General features: G+C 35.2%; 1 protein-coding gene across 1 annotated transcript in view; it reads left to right on the top strand.

The window, feature by feature from the left end:
• Nucleotides 1-6316: 6316 nt before the first annotated feature.
• The window catches only part of CADM2 (cell adhesion molecule 2), a 249991-nt gene continuing 235398 nt past the window's right edge, over nucleotides 6317-20909 (top strand). The window contains exons 1-2 of the mRNA XM_068545629.1: nucleotides 6317-6354; nucleotides 12186-12337. Of these exons, the coding sequence (XP_068401730.1) occupies nucleotides 6317-6354; nucleotides 12186-12337 (190 nt within the window). The remainder of the gene's footprint in view (nucleotides 6355-12185; nucleotides 12338-20909) is intronic.

Raw genomic sequence — 20909 nt, 5'->3', positions numbered from 1 at the left:
GCATCCCATCTATCAATAAGAATGACACCCTAAGGGGGTAGTACAAAATAGAAAGTTTTTATAGGAAGAAGGGTGGGGCAAGAAAGCTATTAGCAAAACTTATGAAAGGATTATTCTTAGGCTAGGCCGTATTCTTTTGGGGGCAAGGGGAACTGCATGATTTTTAACCTGCAGATCACCTCTTCTTCTTTTGGGGAGTGGCAGGATGGAGAGGGCCAACGTGACAGATTACCTCATTGGTGCTGACTGGAGAATTTCAGACTGGTTGATTAAGGCTACGTTTCTGAAGGTCAAAGCTGCAATTAGGTTAGGCATTAAATCTAGGTTTGGTATCCTGGGCTTTAGCACAAGTCATGACATTTTGGGCCTGTGTTTTTTTCTGTTTAACAATATTTATAGTTCATATGCCTAATGTGAACTGATTATACATGATTAAGTGACATGTGTTTGATATCACATTTTTTCTTACCTGTATCTTACATCAATGTCATCTCAAAATTCCTTATTACATCCCATAATCCAAAGAGTTATAATCCAAACAGACATCTGTGTCATTCTTTTATGTGAATATCTCTATTCAGTACACCAGTGCAATTATTTAAATTTTCTGCAGAGAATAATACATGAAAAGAATATTAATATATAGGCAACTTGAAATGGTCAATATAATTTTATGCAGGCATTGTATGCATAGATGTGTTATAATCCAAAAGAAAGATGTTACCAAAATATATCTACTGCATGTAAGTCAAATCATTAACTAGCAACAATATATTAAGCAACAATTAAGAGTTGGTATAATTTTTTTTCATTTAAATTAAGGAAAACTAGCATGAAAACCAGATGAAGTCTTAATATTTTCTCAATTTATAACTTTTCTCACTATCTTTACCTTATTTTGCTAGTTATATTTGTATATTTGAAACAGTTGTATATTTGAAATTAAGATTTAATGATACTTTATTTTCTAACTTTTTATTCCATTTAACTTGTTCCTAGAAATGTTACTAGGAATATTAATTTTCCTTGAGATTATAAAATATTTTAAGATGTACTATAATGCAATATTTTTGCTGTTTTAAACATATCAGCCTTCTAAGACCTACTGAATAAAACAAGAATATATGCATTAATTTCCCCCTTTTTAGTATCAGATTGAAATTTTTCCCAGGGATTTCAATTTTAAACAGTTATGTCCCACTCAGTCCATTTTCTTTTTTTTTTTTTTTTTTTTTGTCTCCAGAAGATTGATTATTGTATGCTCAGCACTATATTCCTCACCCTGTCTTCAGAAGAGTCCTGCCATCTGTGTGTTCCTTTCCAGAATATTTCCTCCAGGTTGACATCTCAATTTAGAATTTAGTTACGTGATTGAGTTTCACTGTGAACCAGACTGTGATTGTGGTCATAAATTTCTTTTCTCTGGAAGGCTGCCTCTCAAATGTTTATCAGTTAGCAAGTCAAGCTGGTCAGTTCTAGGTCTTGCTCATTCACCCTGAAAACAGTATTCTGGAAAGATCAAATGACTTAATGCACACATAATTACCATGTTAAGCCTGTTTTAATGTTACAGAAATAATTTTAAAACCCTATTATTCGTTTATATTGCCTTGCAAGACATAGAGTTTCCTTTTCATTTAAAAATTATTTCCTTTGCTTTTTATTCTTCCACATCACAAACTTGAAGATCTTTTTTGTATAGGAAGAAAAAAATCCTTGTGAATATAAACATGAACTGTTCATCGAGTTCACTTTTTCCTTGAAAAATTGTATGTGCTCATTCAAGAAATTATTGTTTGAATTTTTGAGAAGAAAAAACATGTTAGGGAATGAATTAAATATAGATAAATTAATGAAAACAAAATATATTTTAATTTTTTAAAATAAAAATCTATTTTGGCCGTAAAGCTAGATAGGTTTATATTTAATCTAGTTCACTAGGTCCATGGTATGTAAACAATTTTTGTTTATTATGCATTTTGGCAGGGTAATAAGCAGAAAAACAAGCTAAGAATATAAAGAACTGAATTTGTACAGATACAGGTTAAAAAAATGTTGGGAATATTTTCTTAATCAGATAATGTTTTAAAACATGATAAAGCAATATAACCACTAAGAAAGAACATAAAGCAGCCATAAAACAGTGTTTCCCAGGATTTTATAAATATTCTCTGCAGCTTAGAATTTTGTAATATAGAGAAAACACATTTTGTGATATGGCTTAGCAATATAAAATTAATGGAAGGAATTGGAGAAACCTACTTTATGTAGAAAGAATGTGCTGGGAATATTTATAATACAAAAGGCTGAGGTATACAATCACACAAAAACATTTTTGAAATGCAAAGGAAGGCACATATGAAATGTTACATTTCACCTGTATTGCAAATTTCTGTAGGGCCAGTCCTGATCCTGATAATCAAGAAATAACGCTAATTATAAATACTATCATAGACACAGCAAATGGTGACTAGTCTTGGTATAATATTACGTAGTTAACTGGATCACCTACTGACAGTTACTGCGTAGGTCAATTGGGAATAATCCAGTGGTTATCTCATAAATTCCCTAGTCTGCTATGTGTGTCCAGGAAAGTGTTATCATATTCTGGAAAAGAGAAAGAGAGGTGAAATTTCTACAGGAGAATTACGATTCTTTGCTCAGGAGCTGTGGGAGCCACTGTAAATCTGAAAGAGCCTTTTGTCATGGACCAGAAGCCAGCAAAAGACTAGGACCAGCCTTTGGGTCCCAAGAGTTTCTGCTCCAGGAGTTGGGAGCAGAATGGGTCACTCACAATGGCCATAGTGAACACAGGATCTAGTCTACAGGATTGTAACTGCTGAAGCTTCCAATTTGGCATTGTTACACTTCGGTATCAGGATGAAAAAGCCCTTCCAACCTTTCCTGGCCTTGCAAGACCCACAGCCCGCCAGCTTTGTTTCTTCCCTGCATTGGTCTGGCAGTTGCAGTGGAACACAGGTCTCCAAAGTACTTCCGGTCTCTATGGAAACTGGCAAGCAGCACCAGACTGATGGCCATGTTCTATAGTGGCTGGGCAGAGGGGTGGCACAGAAGGTGGATAGCAGGTGTTATACTCTGTAAGGCGAGCTGAATCTGAGAGGATGGAGTAGAATCAAAGAAAAATAAATTGTATGTGGTAGCCTAGGAAAACAGAATACTGAAAGTTTTTCAGACAAACCTAAAAGTTGGAATAAAAGGAAAAAATGACTGGAGAATTTTAAGTGTTTGAAAGAACACAGGGGCATTCCAAAAGTGGAAATATTTTGCACTTAGTTATCAGTCTTAATTTTTCCTCTAATTTCCCTTCTCACATGATAGAGCATTCATCATAGTTCTCTTGAGAATTATAAGCCTCCATTAATGACATTTGTGCTTTTCAAACCAGTAGGCTTTAGTATGCAGTGTGTGTTTCAGTCCATACAACTACTGAGCCACAACTTTCACATTAGAAGGTTATTTGTTTAGAATGCCTTCAGTAATTTAGTGGAAGTAATAGCATGCTGTGTGAGCATTTAGATATATTTTTAGACTTTAATTTAAGCAACAAGAATGACCTTGAACTTTCTAAAATGCAGGTTCTTTGTGTAAATGCCCCGAACCAGATGATAGAACAGATGAGAGAGAGAGGATGAGAGAGAGAGAGAGAGAGAGAGAGAAGCACAAAGCTGAGAATAGTAGAAGGGAAGACCCTAAATAATAGTAGACTATCTTTGTATTTCATTTAAAAATGAGTTACCTATTTCTGTCATTTCTTGTTGAGGTTTATATTTAAGAATCTTTAACCTATTTTGTGTCTACTAATCTATCTGGCATTTGGGTTTTTTATAACCAAAATAAGAGAACCTTAACGTGAGACCAGTATTTTACATTTAAAATAGGGTTCTTGAGCAAACACAAAAATACTTTAAAACAAAGCAAAACATTATGTATGCCATTTGATACAGGTGCCAATACCTCTGTTGAATTAAATAATTTTGTAGACTGAGTTGACAGTTTTTGCTATGTATAAATATATTCCAAACGGAAGGCTCAAAATATGTGACATTTTTTATGTCATGAGGAGTTTACACTTTTTTATTGAAACACTGCATCTTAAATTCTCTTCACATCTTGTTCTTACTTGTTCCCATTCATTGTTTTTAAATCTGGTTCTTCCTTTGAGAAAGTTTTGCTCATTTTCAGGAAGGAAAAATAATGAGGTCCTTAGTTCCTGTCAAATAACCCACAAAATTTGATCATTTACCCTGAAAAATCACTAACTGTTAACTCCCTCTCAGATGTGCAGAGCCTCAACCTCTGCCTGTCTGTCTAGATATATCTCAGGTGATTATTGCTCTTAGTAAGTAAGCACTCATGCACAGTGTGCACTGATCCACTGTTGTGGCCCACATTTAATCTTTAGCACAGGAAAAGAGATGGAGAAAACCGTTGCTTTCACTCATTATCCATTCAGGAGATAGCAAAGCTTGAATAAAACCATTTATGGCAGCAGAGCCATGCTTTGGGATCAGTGTTCAAGCATGCATCTTCCCCTGTCTGCTCTCTTTCAACAATACTGCTGGCTTCAAATATCTCTCTTCACTGTTATGCTTATTGCTTCTCTATGCTAATGGCACATCACGGCCTGCCACCAAGGTTGAGGTGGCCATAATCTTAGAATTTGTCTCTTTGTGTTCTGTGTGACAGTGTGCTAGGTTCTTGGTGGTCAGACAGGAAGGCATGCAAGAAACGTGTGAGGGAAAGACAACTCTTAACTAACTGAGGTCAACAGGAGTCAAGTTTCAGTTCACTTGATTTTGAACTTGGTAATTGCTGATCTAGACAAAGCAAAGTTTGAACCAATCTTTTCCTAAGTGTATGACAGGTGGAAACATTGAAGAAATAATGGCGACTTTTTAAAGACAGGGTCAGGAGAGCTATCTTTTCAAAATATTGACCAATCATTCTTCATTAAAGTGTCTTTCACAGCAGTAAATTAACAAATTATTTACATATAATTACTGAAAGTGACCTAAATGGTTTTCAACCAGTGATGCTAGTTAGAGAGGAGTAAATTCAGCAGCCTAAGAAAAGCTAGCAGTTCAATGGGGAGAGGGATAAATTAGGAGGTTGGGATTAACATATACACACTACTATATATAAAATAGATAATCAACAGAGACTTATTACATAGTGCAGAGAACTCTATACTCAGTTCTCTGTAATAACCTATATGGGAAAAGAATCTGAAAAAGTATAGACATATGTATATGTATAACTAAATCACTTTGCTGTACACCTGAAACTAACACGACATTGTAAATCAACTATACTCCAATATAAAATAAAAATTAAAAAGAAAATTTTTAAAAACCTAGCATTTCAAGATTACTGTCCAGGAGCAGAGAAAAAGGGAGCTCATTTTATTGGGAGAATGGTAGGGGGAAGGGGAAAAAGACTGTTGGAAAGTGATATGAGGAAAAAGGAAAAAAAAAACAAAGAAGAGACTCACACTATGAAGAAAAAGAACTTCAAAAGCAGAAGTATACTGCATTGCAGAGAGTTTATTGGTTTTTCAGAAACAACAATAACAACAACAACAAAACAACTTTATGCTAAAAATGTATGTAACAGCCCCCTCAAAAAACATTGAGAGTGGCTTTTTCAGTGGTGTTCTGTAAACGTTTAACCACTGGCTCTGTAGGAAAACATTGACTTGCACTGTAAGCCAATTACCATGGTGAAAATACTCCGAGTTTCAAGCTACCAAGTTATGTCATCACTGAGCATAAAGGGAGAAGACCTGCAGTCAGTTGACTCTCTCACCAGTTGAGCTGGTGTCAGTTGGCTCTAGCATATCACTGCTTTTACTTGAATTTCAAATGTTCCTTCGCTTATTTAAAAATAGATATAAATGGTCTAAATGCATCTTAGGAATGTTTGACTCCAAACTATATGTTTCTTTTATAACAGCCACTGAGTCAGAATTAAGCTCACTTTATTTTCAAAGTGACTCTATGGTTACACATGTGAGGTTTGAAGACTGAGGGCAAAAGTTGAATACCTGGCTGCCACACTTTCTAGCCATGTGACTCTGGGCACATCGTTGAATGTTTCTTTGCATCAGTTCCCTGTCTTCCAGATTGAGATGATGACAAGGTTGGCATGAAGATTCAATCATTGATAATGGAAACGCACTTCGAATAGTGCCTAGCATATTGTGAATACTCAGTGAAGATTTGCTGTATTTTTCATATATTTACTGCTGGCTTAGTGATGGTTGAGGGAGGAGCTAACACAGAAGGGCACTATTAAAATGGATGTTGATGCAAGGGAAATTGGACCAGGAATGGAAGATAAAATATTTTCCATCTCAGAGGTCCATCTACCTAAGAGGGCTTCGGTATTATATTATATTTGGTATATAGTATATATTATTATACTTAATATTCGAAAAAAGTTAGTGTTTTCTATGTTTTTTTCCCCTTGTGGAGCATAAATTTATCACAGTCTGTCTTTTTGTGTCCCATTTTGGGAGCTGACAATGGTATTCGATATGTCTGTTCTAGATCACCCTCTGTTATATCTTATGTACAGCCCTTAAGATTTTTAAGCAGAACTTTACAAAAAATGTTTTAAGACATGATACTGATAAGGCTTTTATTATTTAATTTTTCCATATTTTTTTTCTCACTGAGGAATTAGTCTCTCCTTCTGCTCCTCCGTTTTGACCATGAACAAATGCAGCAGACTTGAGTTACTTTAATCATTCTGTTGTCACAAATTCCCCTACAAATGCCGGCAGTTGCTCCAAGGGATGCTTTCATTTTGTACAGTAAGTGCCTAGTGCTCTAATCACAGTACAGAATGTTAAGCTATGTAGCTGATTCTAAGGTAAGTAAGATGCCCTAGTTACCTGACCCTTAATTAGTTTAGAAACAAGTAAGGGGGATTGATATTTATGCAAAAAATAAAAAGAAATAAATACAAGGAAAGGAGGAGGAAAATGATGGCCATAGGTTGACTGGAAAAATAGCCAGCTTCTACAATTCCAAATTGGAAGTTGTGTTTCCTTTAAGTCTCATCATAAACTTGTTTGAAAAAAAATGACTCCTCTGAAACGCGGGATGGCGGTGAGCTTAGCCAGAGGAAGGATCTTTTCAAAATTGCAACAAAAAGAATAAAATACCTAGGAATAAACCTACCTAAGGGGACAAAAGACCTGTATGCAGAAAACTATAAGACACTGATGAAAGAAACTAAAGATGATACAAACAGATGGAGAGGTATACCATGTTCTTGGATTGGAAGAATCAACATTGTGAAAATGACTATACTACCCAAAGCAACCTACAGATTCAATGCAATCCCTATCAAGCTACCAATGGCATTTTTCACAGAACAAGAACAAAAAATTTCACAAGTTGTATGGAAACACAAAAGACCCCAAATAGCCAAAGCAATCTTGAGAAAGAAAAACGGAGCTGGAAGAATCAGGCTTCCAGACTTCAGACTATACTACAAAGCTACAGCAATCAAGACAGTATGGTACTGGCAGAAAAACAGAAATATAGATCAATGGAACAGGATAGAAAGCCCAGAGATAAACCCACGCTCATATGGTCACCTTATTTTGTATAAAGGAGGCAAGAATATACAATAGAGAAAAGACAGCCTCTTCAATAAGTGGTGCTGGGAAAACTGGACAGCTACATGTAAAAGAATGAAATTAGAACACTCCCTAAGACCATACACAAAAATAAACTCAAAATGGATTAAAGACCAAAATGTTAAGGCCAGACACTAGAAAACTCTTAGAGGAAAACATAGGAAGAACACTCTGTGACGTACATCACAGCAAGATCCTTTTTGACCCAGCTCCTAGAGAAATGGAAATAAAAACAAAAACAAACAAGTGGGACCTAATGAAACTTAAAATCTTTTACACAGCAAAGGAAACCATAAACAATATGAAAAGGCAACCCTCAGAATGGGAGAAAATATTTGCAAATGAAGCAACTGACAAAAGATTAATCTCTAAAATGTACAAGCAGCTCATGCAGCTCAATATCAAAAAAACAAACAACCCAATCCAAAAATGGGCAGAGACCTAAATAGACATTTCTCCAAAGAAGATATACAGATTGCCAACAAACACATGAAAGGATGCTCAACATCACTAATCATTAGAGAAATGCAAATCAGAACTACAATGGGGTATCACCTCACACCAGTCAGAATGGCCATCATCAAAAAAATCTACAAACAGTAAATGCTGGAGAGGGTGTGGAGAAAAGGGAACCCTCTTGCACTCTTGGTGGGAATGTAAATTGATACAGCCACTATGGAGAACAGTATGGAGGTTCCTTAAAAAACTAAAAAGAGAGCTACCATATGACCCAGCAATCCCACTACTGGACATGTACCCTGAGAAAACCATAATTCAAGAAGAGTCATTTACCACAATGTTCATTGCAGCTCTATTTACAATAGCCAGGACATGGAAGCAACCTATGTGTCCATCAACAGATGAATGGATAAAGAAGATATGGCACATATATACAATGGAATATTACTCAGCCATAAAAAGAAACGAAATTGAGTTATTTGTAGTGAGGTGGATGGACCTAGAGTCTGTCATACAGAATGAAGTAAGTCAGAAAGAGAAAAACAAATACCATATGCTAACACATATATATGGAATCTAAAAAAAAAAAAAAATGGTTCTGAAGAACCTAGGGGCAGGACAGGTATAAAGACACAGACGTAGAGAATGGACTTGAGGACACGGGGAGGGGCGAAGGGTAAGCTGGGACGAAGTGAGAGAGTGGCATGGACATATATACACTACCAAATGTAAAATAGATAGCTAGTGGGAGGCAGCCGCATAGCACAGGGAGATCAGCTTGGTGCTTTGTGACCACCTAGAGGGGTGGGATAGGGAGGGTGGGAGGGAGACACAAGAAGGAGGAGATATGGGGATATATGTATATGTACAGCTGATTCACTTTGTTATAAAGCAGAAACCAACACACGATTGTAAAGCAGTTATACTCCAATAAAGATGTTAAAAAACTAAAAAAAAAATTTAAAAAATTAAAAGACTAAGAACCTCAAAAAAATAAAAATAAAAATTAAATAAGCCTCAATGATATGATCAGTGCATTTTAGAAATTCTTGTTGATGGTAAACAAGATGGATACTATACCACACCTAGACTGCCTTCTCCCTTGCCATCATACTGTATCCTAGTTTCTGATTATTTTGCAGAAACTCCTTAGCAAGTTTCTCTTCCTCTGTGCATGTTTCAGATGTTGATTCATACAAGGGAAGGCCTGTAGTAGGGCCCCCAAAATACTTTTTTGATGAATACATTGAGGATGAATCCTTAACTTTGTAACATACTAATTTTTCTAATTGGAAAAATTAGTAATGTCTTTAGAAAGACTCTCTGAGATTGAATTAAATGACAACCTGTCAACTTTGAGCCAGGAGGAGTTAAAAAAGAGAAAAGTAGAAGCTCACTTGATGCTGTCTCCAGGTTAAAACCAGAAGTAAAAGGGAGTTCAAAGCTTTGAGAAGAAGTTTGACTGCCTACAACACTGGCTTTTGAATTGATTTTGGAAACCACATATCCTAAGGGTATTCAGGATTAGTAAATTCTCCATATCAGTTTGCTCTTTATTGGGAAAAACTAAATTATTTGACTGCAGGGATTTTAGGCTGCAAGGTCCCAGGGAACTGAAGTCAGAATCCATGTGCGGAGAAGATGGAGGGAAGCTGTCCTAATCGCCTACCTGGAAGGACAAAGTCTAGGTGTGTTAGTGTCTGTAGAGTCCCTGGAATGTAGAACACCGTAACAAATATTAGTTTCTTCTATAGGCCAATAAGGAAAGACAGAAATAATTATCAAATGTAAGTTCTAAATAGGATAAGATATTTAAGGGCAGTTAACATTGATATCTTCCCTTATTTGATTTTAATGTTGAAATTTTTGAGGACATAGTTCAGCTAGGTATGAATTCAAAGTTTCATTTTTGAAAGAGTACTCTTTTTTTTTTTTTTTTCCTTTCATTGTTTTCTAATTCACATTTAAACAAATAGTGATATGACCCAGCAGCCTTTGTGGAAAAATAAGAATAAAATGTTGAAATTTCAGAACAAACTCCAACTGGTTCATTGACTCTGTTTCACCATGGAAAAATCACTTAACCACTCAGTGTCAGTTTACCCATCTGTGAAATGAGAAGGATAATATTTTCTTATGGGGATATTTTGAAAATTATTTTGCAAATGTAGTGGATGAAATTGTTGCAAGCATCACTGCTCTTTTTCCACTTTAAAGAAGCAGACAGTATTATTTATGTACCAGTTGATAGTCAAATTGTCATCTGGGATGAACTATGTGTATTTATTAGCAGTTATGTGCTTTTTATTACTTAAAGGATCCCCTCCTCCCCTAGATTGCTCAGTTTATGCATTATGTCAATGACTGGGCACCTAAGCAAAGTATCTTAAAAACATTCTGAGCTTCATATTTATGAGCTGCTAATCTGATATCTTTGGTAATTACTCCTTCTTTCTGTTTTAGCTCATGTTTTCTCTGATGTGGTTTTTCACCTCACCTCACTTCACAAGATTGATAGTTCTCCATGTTTCCCTGCTAGAGGTCACCTCTGAGCTGAAGGCAAAACACATCCCATTCTGGCTCCCGTTGACTTTCAAGTCAACTATCAAAGAGTTTATTCCAGACATTGCCTAACCTCAATTTAAAAACTCCACCCTAAAGATTACAGGGAGATATCCTGGGGAGTTGCCATAATGACTCTAAGAGGTTGGTATGGAGGAGACAAAGCTACTGATAGCAGATTTTTATACTTGATAGGCTTAATTATATAACGTGGTCATGAACCTCTGTGCTTGTGTCATTTAGGTCTGGAAAGAAACTTTCCCCTTCAGGCTCTTCTCTCTCTTATGGTGCCAATCAACGGGCTTCTTGGTAATAAGATTCTTTATGTCAATAGCTCCAGCATAACCTCAGGTGGTGCTTGTAGTAATGACAGAATCATTACAAAACTAAAGAAGAAAAGGAAAATATATTTCATGGGTGTGATTAAGTTATCATAATGTTCTTGCATATGTAAATTATCCTTGACTTAATAAAGTACCTTGCTCCCATAATAGTATTTTAACCTGGCTTTAGAAAGTCATTTTTTTACCCATGTTGATAATTGTTACCAGACTTGGCAGAGTTCATCTCCATATCATCTTGCTGCAGTGAAATTTACGTATTATGTTTCTGTGTGCAAGAATTTTGTTTTAACTATTAGAAGTGCTTTTACTAAGTAATGTTATTACATGAATTATTAATTTAATAAATTAGTATAACACTTAGGAAGATAGAATTGATTACATTCTAATGATATCCAAATTGACAATGGTCATTTATAGATACGTTTTTCCTTGATTATAAAAGAAATATATATTCATTGGAAAAAACATCAGGAAACTACAGAAAGGAACAAAAAAGAATATTGTCTCTATCTCCTGGGCTAGAGTAATCACTTTAAGATTTTGATGGATATTCTATAAGATGAACACTTTTTGAAGAATACTTAACATTGTTTTCTCCAGCACATTTTGTATTTCTAAAAACAGCTACGTCTACAAGAAACCCTGGTGAAATAGGATTCTTTTTTTATTTCTTCTATCAGAAATTGAATCTAAAGTTCTAGTATCCATATTTTATAGGCTTTATTCAGGATTATAAAAGCTACAAGGAAACTATTTTACCTGTTTCTTCTGCCGCTTTTAAAGAGTTCAGTTCATCCAAAATTATTATCTTCAAAGATAACCAGGTCTAGCACCATATAATTAATGCAAGGCCAAGGGAAATTAATGATAATCATGTTACAATTTAAGTATAAATCTTCATGTGTGCCTAGGAGAAGAAGAAGCTTTTCTGGAGCATGTGAGGGAATGTAAAGGAATCCTAATGGTATCTCAAATTGTTGTCTTCTGATTAAGTGTTTTCAATTATTTTTTGCCTTTTTGTAATATATAGTTTTGCTGTTGTTTGGTTGGTTTAAATTTTACTTGGAATGAGGAGTTAAGTCCATATAACTCTTGGGAAGTTAATCATTTTAGAACTTTCTTTTAATCAATCTTTTCTTTAATCCCCTTTTAGGCAGCCAAGGACAGTTTCCACTCACACAGAACGTAACAGTTGTTGAAGGCGGAACTGCAATTTTGACCTGCAGGGTTGATCAAAATGATAACACCTCCCTCCAGTGGTCAAATCCAGCTCAACAGACTCTGTACTTTGATGACAAGAAAGGTGAATACATTTTCTTTTAAATGTTTTAATCATATTCTAAAATATCCTAATTATAATGAATTTATTTTTCTGAGATGATTCAAATTATTCCTTTTGATTACCAAACTGCTGCTGCTTGTATTTAAACATGTTAAATATTAAATACTTTAGTCTGCAAGTCATAAACACTAAAGATAACCTATGTCAACTTTTTAATAAAATAAACAGTTCTAATTCTGTTTCAAAAATAGTTTTATGCCTTCTCTTAACAATTATCTTCTCTCAAGATACCACATGATTTTGTTTTCTTGTAGATGCCTTTCGTATAGATTGAATATTTTTTCCCTCACTCACTCCTGGCAATAGGATGTTATTTTTATTAATCTTAGTTAAAATATTTAGAAGATACTTTATGATTTTGGAGAGTTCTGTGCTTTCTCATGAATTCAGTTTAAAAGTAAGAATTATAGAAATGATTCCAATAATAAGTTTAAGTTACTCCATGTTTCCAAAATAAACTGAAATTAAGTGAGAAGCTGTATTTACAAGTTGAGTTGGACTTCAGTGATTAACTGGGCTTTCTAATTGGATGGTAGATTTTGATTAAACATTTTTAGAGAACTAAGGCAATTTATGTTATATAATTCAAGCAAACAACTAAAAATGTATACTGAATTTCTAAGCCGTCATCCATTGTTATAAACACTGGGAGAAAATGAGTTCATAAACTGTAGTGAAAATATGGAGCTGTTGCTTTAGATAAGTTTAAATTATATAGGATATAAATATCTGTATAATAGCTATTCAGCATGGTCTTAATTCTGTGGCCTAATTAGTTGACACATAAACTTAACTATGACAGAGAGTTAGGAATGCTAACATTTGTTGTTCTGGCTAGCCCCCTCCCTCCCTCCCTCCCTCCCTCCTTCGCTTCCTTCCTTCCTTCTCATTACTCTATGTCGGTACAAAAATTAAAGCTCAGGGATACAGAACTCTGGTGAGAACTGACTTGCTAAACCCAAAGCTTCTCAACCTCAGCTGTATTTTACAATCATTTGCGATGCAATTAAAACACTGTGATACTGCATATGCCTCAAAGATTCTGTTTGGAAAGCTCCTGAGAACAACTGGCCACGTAATCTGAGGTAGAAACAAGAACAGAGCCATGGATAAAGCTGTTAACAGTAGCAGCCACCTGTAGAAGCTGGTGCAGTCAGTGACACAGACAACCCTTTCGTTTTCTCTATTGTTCTCCTGAGCAGTTGTCACTTGCACAACATGTACAGGTTACTCTAGTCATGCTAACTCACGCTAAGCTTCTGCACTTAGGCTCTGGCACAATTTAGCACGTTTGTTTGCTTGAGATAAGCCTTAGGATTGAGGAGGGCTAGGCAGGTAAATGCAGACAAAAAGGCAGTATGGGAAAATCGTGATATGAAATCTTTAAAAAAAAATGCTTTTATTTTCAAACCCTTGCATTTGAGGGACATCACTGTCAAGGATCCCTTCCACTACATCACAAGGAACCAAACCAGGGACTTGTGAAGGAACAAACATGTTAGTTTGTCATTTATGAAAGGTTTCTTTATTCAGTACTTTTCGTTATTCTGTTGCAACTGATGATTAGAACCACAATAGAATTAGAAAAAGTCTAATATCAAAAATAGAAACCTGTTATACTACACACACACAAACACACACACACACAGACTAGCTTTTTACAACATAACTCTAACCTGTTAAGGCAATAAGGAAAGAAAAAATGAAATAAAGCAAATGCATGCTTCAACAATTCATATGATTAGATGTATCTAGTGTTTTGTAGCAGTGTAAAGATACAGGGATATTGCTAAATATCCCAGATATAACATGATGGGTTTTTCTCACCATGATTATCCTTCAGAAAAGAGGGGCTTTCTGGAAACAAATTCTTTGCAAATCTAGTATTTTATTTGAAAATAAAAGCATTTTATTTTAAAGATTTCATATCACAATTTTCCCCATACTGTCTTTTTGTCTGCATTTACCTGCCTAGCCCTCCACAATCCTAAGGCTTATCTCGAGCAAACAAACGTGCTAAATTGTGCCAGAGCCTAAGTGCAGAGGCTAAGTGTGAGTTAACGTCACTAGAGTAACCCGTACGTGTTGTGCAAGTGACAACTGCTCAGGAGAACAATAGAGAAAACGAAAGGGTTGTCTGTGTCACTGATTGCACCAGCTTCTACAGGTGGCTGCTACTGTTAACAGCTTTATCCATAGCTCTGTTCTTATTCTACCTCAGATTACGTTGCCAGTTGTTCTCAGGAGCTTTCCAAACAGAATCTTTGAGGCATATGCAGTATCACAGTGTTTTAATTGCATCTCAAATGATTGTAAAATACAGCTGAGGCTGAGAAGCTTTGGGTTTAGCAGGTCAGTTCTCACCAGAGTTCTGTGCCCCTGAACTTTAATTTTTGTACCAACATAGAGTAATGAGAAGCAAGGAAGGAGGGACGGAGGGAGGGAGATAGCTAGCCAGAACAACAAAACAGGTGCTTCTCATTGATATTACTGCTGCCACTAGGAGTCCCAAAAGACATTCTGAGTAGCCTTTCATGCTCTCTGGAGACCCAGGTCTCTGAGGGTTCTGGCTGTAAGGGCTGAACAAGTATCTCAGGATGGTGGCCCATTGGTTTAACTAGAACTGGAAAAGCCTTTGTTGTTTACTTGGAATTATTAGCGAAACAAAAGCATGCTGTGAGTGGGCAGTTGATGATCAGCTAAAGGAGGCTTAAGCGGAACCCCTTTTCCTAGGAATTTCTCTCAAGGAGGTTATATGTGAATATTCAGGAATTTCTTCACAAGGGAGATAGGTGTCTGGGGGTAACTGGCTAAAGTGAAGCCAATATTGTAATATTTTTTATTCAGGTGAAATAAAGAGGAGGGCAGTGAATTCAGGCTTTTGCTACCTTGAGCACATCTAGTGCGATCAGTAGCTTTCCCCATTTACAACTGGAGAAATTGCGAGTCAAACACTCAAGGAAAATTTGTCCACAGATGTTCAGCGAATGACTGGTAATGAAGGGATTGGAATCCAGGTTGGCCTATGTTAGTTTTAACTAGAATGCCCCTGAGAACAAAGGTGTCCGGGCACCAGGTCACTTTAAATATAACCCAAGTGGCCTCTGCCTTTGATCTTGGCAGCTGCCTTTTAGTTAAAGAGCAGCAGTTATTTTCAAACTGTTGAAGGTGTATATACAGTAAGACAGAGGGATACATTATAGTCAGCACTGCCCAATAGGACTTGCTGTGACGATGGCAATGTGCTATATCTGCAGAACAGTTCTGTAGCCAGCAGTCATGTGTGGATACTTAAGTTAATTTTGAAATAATTAAAAATTTGGTTTTTTAGTCACACTAGCCGTATTTCAAGTACTCAAAAGCCATGTGTGGTTACTATTTTGGAAAGCACAGTTCTAGATGATGACTCACTCTTTAGATGCCAAAATAGACCTTGTCCAATTCCAGCCTTGGCTGTAGAATATGCATTTTCCAACGGAGAAAACCCCAAGTCATCATTAAAATGTATCAAATATTCAATAAATGAAATTTTACTGTTTAAATTTCACAGATTTAATGGTGACATTGTAGCCTAGAGACAGGAAGTCAGATCTGACTTCTAATTCTGCTTCTGACACCAACTGGCAGAGAAATAAAAGGGGCTCATCAGTATCCCACCAAATCAGATGTTCTAGTCTTTGGATCAGAATTGCATTTTTAACAATTTCTCTACTTTGCACCTGAAAACCAGAAATCATTAACCTATGAAGTAGATATTTAATTACAACTCCCATTTCATTTCTGCATAGTTTTTGTATGAAGACTTTTTCTATAACACTTAAGAAACTGCAAATCTAAATAGAAAATAAAAATCAAGAGGAAAATTTACGGGTTCTTATGGGTCAGAGGGGGACCTAGAGCAAATGTAGCCACTTGTTATGGCCCTCTTCTCTTTCTTTTTACACAAATTTTACCGTATCTGTTATAAATAGTAGGTAAACACTTGGGATAGAGTGGGTATAGGGAGGCAGGGAGAGAAGGGAGTCGAGTTCACTGAAACACCACATGAATGCTGTGTGGTATTTGGCAATAGAAATTTTTAAAAAATCAATTAGGTCATTGTGTTTGTTTCTCTGCAGGTGTGGGAAAAAACAATTGAAGTAGTACAATCTGATCACTTAATGCTCAGGAAAGAACACTTCAATTCCTTCCTATTATTGACAGAAAATACTTTGTACAAACATCTCCAGGAGTGCATAGTATATGCATTTAACAGACGTATCTCTGTGTGCTTGTATGTGTTTTTGCATAAAAATATAAAATACATAACGTTTTGTGATACTACTACTTTATAGTAGTTTTGCTTTTTTGCATTATGCTTCAATGATTCTCAAGAATTTCTTGAAGGAAATTTTATTCCTGAAGGAATGAAAATAAAATTTTATTAAGGGCATAGCCAAAAAAAAAAAACCCGCTGGTGTTAATTATCCAATTATTCTGCTGATAATTTTACATTAATACTGGGGATGATGGGAGAGGAGGAACATGAATAACGTGTCCTAGGACAAGCAGTGATAAAGAGAAGAAAAATGAGGTGAACCTGAAATGGAGGTACAAGTTTTCTTGGCTCCATGCCAGCCAGTGCCACCTGACAGTTTCTTTCTCCACAACTAGTTTCAATCAGTGTGACAGCCTTTAAAATAGTAAAGATTAACTCAGTAAAGCAGGTGTTAAAGTGGTCAATATTACCCTTCTTTTTGCTTTCTTAAAAAAATAATAAATAAATCATGTATAAGTTACACTAAAGACGTGAAATAAGTGATGACAACTTACTCAATACTCTATAATTTTTAAATAACTTCAACATGGTTACCTTTTCTCATTGTGATTCACAGCAACCCTGTATGGTCGGTATTCCCATTTTGTATATGAAGAAACCGAGGTTTGCAGGTTTGAATGACTTGAGTAGTAAGTGACAAAATGATGATGAGACCCGAGTTTTCTTAAGACAAGCCTAATTCACTTCATGCTATATCATTCTGATAAGGACTTCATTTTATTGCTTTTTGGAATTTTGTTGTTTTTTTACATTTCTTGTGGAAAGTATCACTTCTTTTCGGTCTTTACTCCAAAGTCGCCGTCTCAATGATAGATCTCCTGAACACATCTCATATTTTAATAATTTCATTTTTATTGTAATAACAGATTTGCTAGCAAATGCATCCATATTAAATGAGTAGGAATCAGGTTCCCATTAGGAAATAAATGATACACTCGAGTTAATGAAGTATGAGCACACTGTTTACAGGTATACAGGCATAATTAAGGAAACGTGTCAAGATAATGCAGCACCCAGGAGCTAGCAGCAGTGGGAAACCATCCTTGCCTCTGAAAGGGTGACAGAGGGAACTAAAGTTAAGTTTTGGAAGAAGACTTCTGGTTAGAAGCTGAGACTGGTTAGGAAGAAGGATGTGTGGAAATATGTAAATTGACTTCTTTTTCCTCTTACCTTTTGATCTCTTATCAATGACTTCAATGGGCTGAGCGGAAATGGAAACCATAGGTCAAGGAATCCTAGGTAGTTTAGTCTCCCAGGGCAAAGAGCAGGGAAGATAATGGATCTGGAATGATAAGCAGAAAGTAACCAGCACAACTTACCAAGCATAAATAGATATTTCTCCCTGTCCAATTTTCAGTAAAGATAATTTCTATCAAAAACCTTGTGTCACTCTATGTTCACAACTACCTTCCATTGAATTGCTTCTTTTTGGGAGAAATAAGTTGCAACCATGCAGCACCTTTCCAAAACACATTACTTTGTTTCAATGTTATATTCCTCAAATTTAGCATATATGTTAAACTGTATGCTATTAGATTTCCTAAAGAAATAACTTGCTTTCACTTAATCTGCTAATGATAAAGCCATTATTGTAAATTCTCACTAAGCATAAGCAAAATTTTCAGTTGTACATTATATGATTACTACCTTTATCTCTTTATGCTAGTTTAAAGTCCAGCAACTTTAGGAAAAACATAAAGATAATCATGTACACTATAAACTATATTCATTATGTGGTATCTATAACAGTGTCAGGATTTGGAACTTTGACATTCAAAGCTACAACTATGTGTCTGAACACGATCAGCAAATTTTAGTGTTTGAACATTTTAGAATTCAGCATAACTTGCATACTTGATATTATATTTTAGAGAGGCTAGGCTTCACTAATATTACTACTTTTTACAATATTTTTTGTATTTTTTTTTGGCCATGCTGCGCAGCCTGTGGGATCTTAGTTCCCGGACCAGGGATTGAACTCACTCCCTCGGCAGTGAAAGCGCGGAGTCCTAACCACTGGACCGCCAGGGAATTCCCTGTAATGTTTTAATTTAAAAATAAAAACAAAATTTACTGCAAATAAATCAAATACCTCTGTGAAAATGACCAAATTCTTGAATTAAGTCCTTTTAGTTATTGCACATTGCTGTTCACTAGCGTTTTTTTTTTTTTTTTTTTTTTTTTAGCAAAACCCCATAAAGAGAAAAGTTATTTCTATAACACGGAGCTATTTTATTCTACTTTCTGATCATTAACTTATATATTTATTCAGTCTTTCATTCAGTAAATATTTGCTGACCATCTACTGTGTGATAGACACTGCACCAGGTGGTTTGCAGTTATTGTTGCTCATTGATTTTTGAGGAGTCTATTCTGTGTTGAATAGAGCTACTTGAAAGACAGCTTGTCCTGATTAAAATTTGATTTCTTTTATCTTCCAATCATATATGTCTCTGGATACATATTTTATAAATATGTTTGTATGTTGGTAAGACATACAGAGTCAGCACATAATCAGCAATTATTTCAATGATTTTAAGCCATCTGGAGAATACCACTTTTTATGGTCATGGCAGTAGAAGTGGGATGATTGCTAGAGCCAGACTGGGTGGATGGTCAACACCATTGTGCCATCTATTTCCATCTCCCAAAACAATAAAAAAAAAAAAAAAAGTAAGCAATGACCAACCAGCTTCTAGGTAATTGCCTTGATAGCTTTTGTGATATTTCATATCCTCAGTTTTGGGAATTATTAGTCATTAAAGATAACAGGCGCCACTAAGTAAATGTTCTTAATATATAAATATCTAAGCATATTTGATATTTAAAAGATTTCCAAGTCACAATTTCAGTTCAATTCTGTGAATATTAGTGAAATATTGCTCACAATTTCAGTTCAATTCTGTGAATATTAGTGAAATATTGCTATGTCCTAGGAATTATGCTGGGCATTGGGGCCACTAAAATAAATAAAACATGAATTTTGCCCTTAAGTGGCAAGTTGTCATATATCATCTATACATTGGAATGGTGGAGGATATAGAGGAACAGTATTGGATCAAGCATTTTACAGGTAGAGAAATGTAATTCTACTTGTTGCATAATAAGCCTCATTGTAGAGGATACAACATGCCCAAATAATTGATAAAAATATCCTACATGAATCTAGGAAAAAACCTGACTTGAAAATATACATGACCATAAAGCAGAAACTAACACACCATTGTAAAGCAATCATATTCCAATAAAGATGTTTAAAAAAAAAAGAAAATATACATGACCGAAAACATACCTTTTTTGATAAAATTATTTTTTAAAGAAACAATTGTAAATAAACTATTATGTGCTATTTGTCTAATATATGAAGTAACAGTGTACTGTACAGGGACCTGATTTCCTTGTGACATACTGATATGGTCTCTATGTTGAATGGCCTTTTAATCAGGATCAGCAGAGAGACCGTGGAGAATTTAAGATATTCTAACATTTTTTAAGTAAGTTTCAAAATAGCATTAGCATTATAGGTCCTTAGTAAGTATAAGAATATCTTAACAGTATCAAAAAATACTGTCTATAATGTATAAGTTTAATTCTATTTAAAATTACATAATTTTGATTCATACCAATATAATTCTATTTTAGATAAAACAGTGTTTAAAGTTTTACTATTTAATTTTTTAGTGCGTTTTTCCCATTTTGTATTTTTTAAAATATTTTACGTCAGACTTTGAGAGAGTCATATCCCCCTGTGGTGAATCTATATTGTAGAAATGGTGCTATTTTTTTTGATTGAGGCTGATGAAAACTTAGCCCTAGAACACTGACATAAATGTCATTCTACTCCAAAACTTAGAGTCCACTGCATTTCTCTGTTCTAGTTTTAAATTCCCAGGAGAGAAATGAATTGGTTCAGCTTATACTAGATGCCTCTACTGTGCTTTAAGGTATAACTAGGGGTGCGTGGCCACTGAGTCCAGCAATCACTATAATTTACATCCTCTACATTCAACGAAGGCCCCACTCAATAGGCTCAAATATAGAATCTAGGCAGAATATTCTTCTGTCTTGATAGAATATGTTTTATGAAAATAATTGTAGCATTAAGTACAAAATGAATAAGAAACCTCATTTAAATATTATTACTTGGATACCCCTAATAAGTGCAGCCTCTCTTTAATCCCAAGGAACTTTTTATATAAGTAACTTGGAAATATT

The sequence above is a fragment of the Eschrichtius robustus genome, chromosome 6 (assembly GCF_028021215.1).
Source record: "Eschrichtius robustus isolate mEscRob2 chromosome 6, mEscRob2.pri, whole genome shotgun sequence".
NCBI classification, from domain to species: domain Eukaryota; kingdom Metazoa; phylum Chordata; class Mammalia; order Artiodactyla; family Eschrichtiidae; genus Eschrichtius; species Eschrichtius robustus.
Note: the sequence above shows the minus strand (reverse complement) of the source record. Positions and strands in the feature narration are given on the sequence as shown.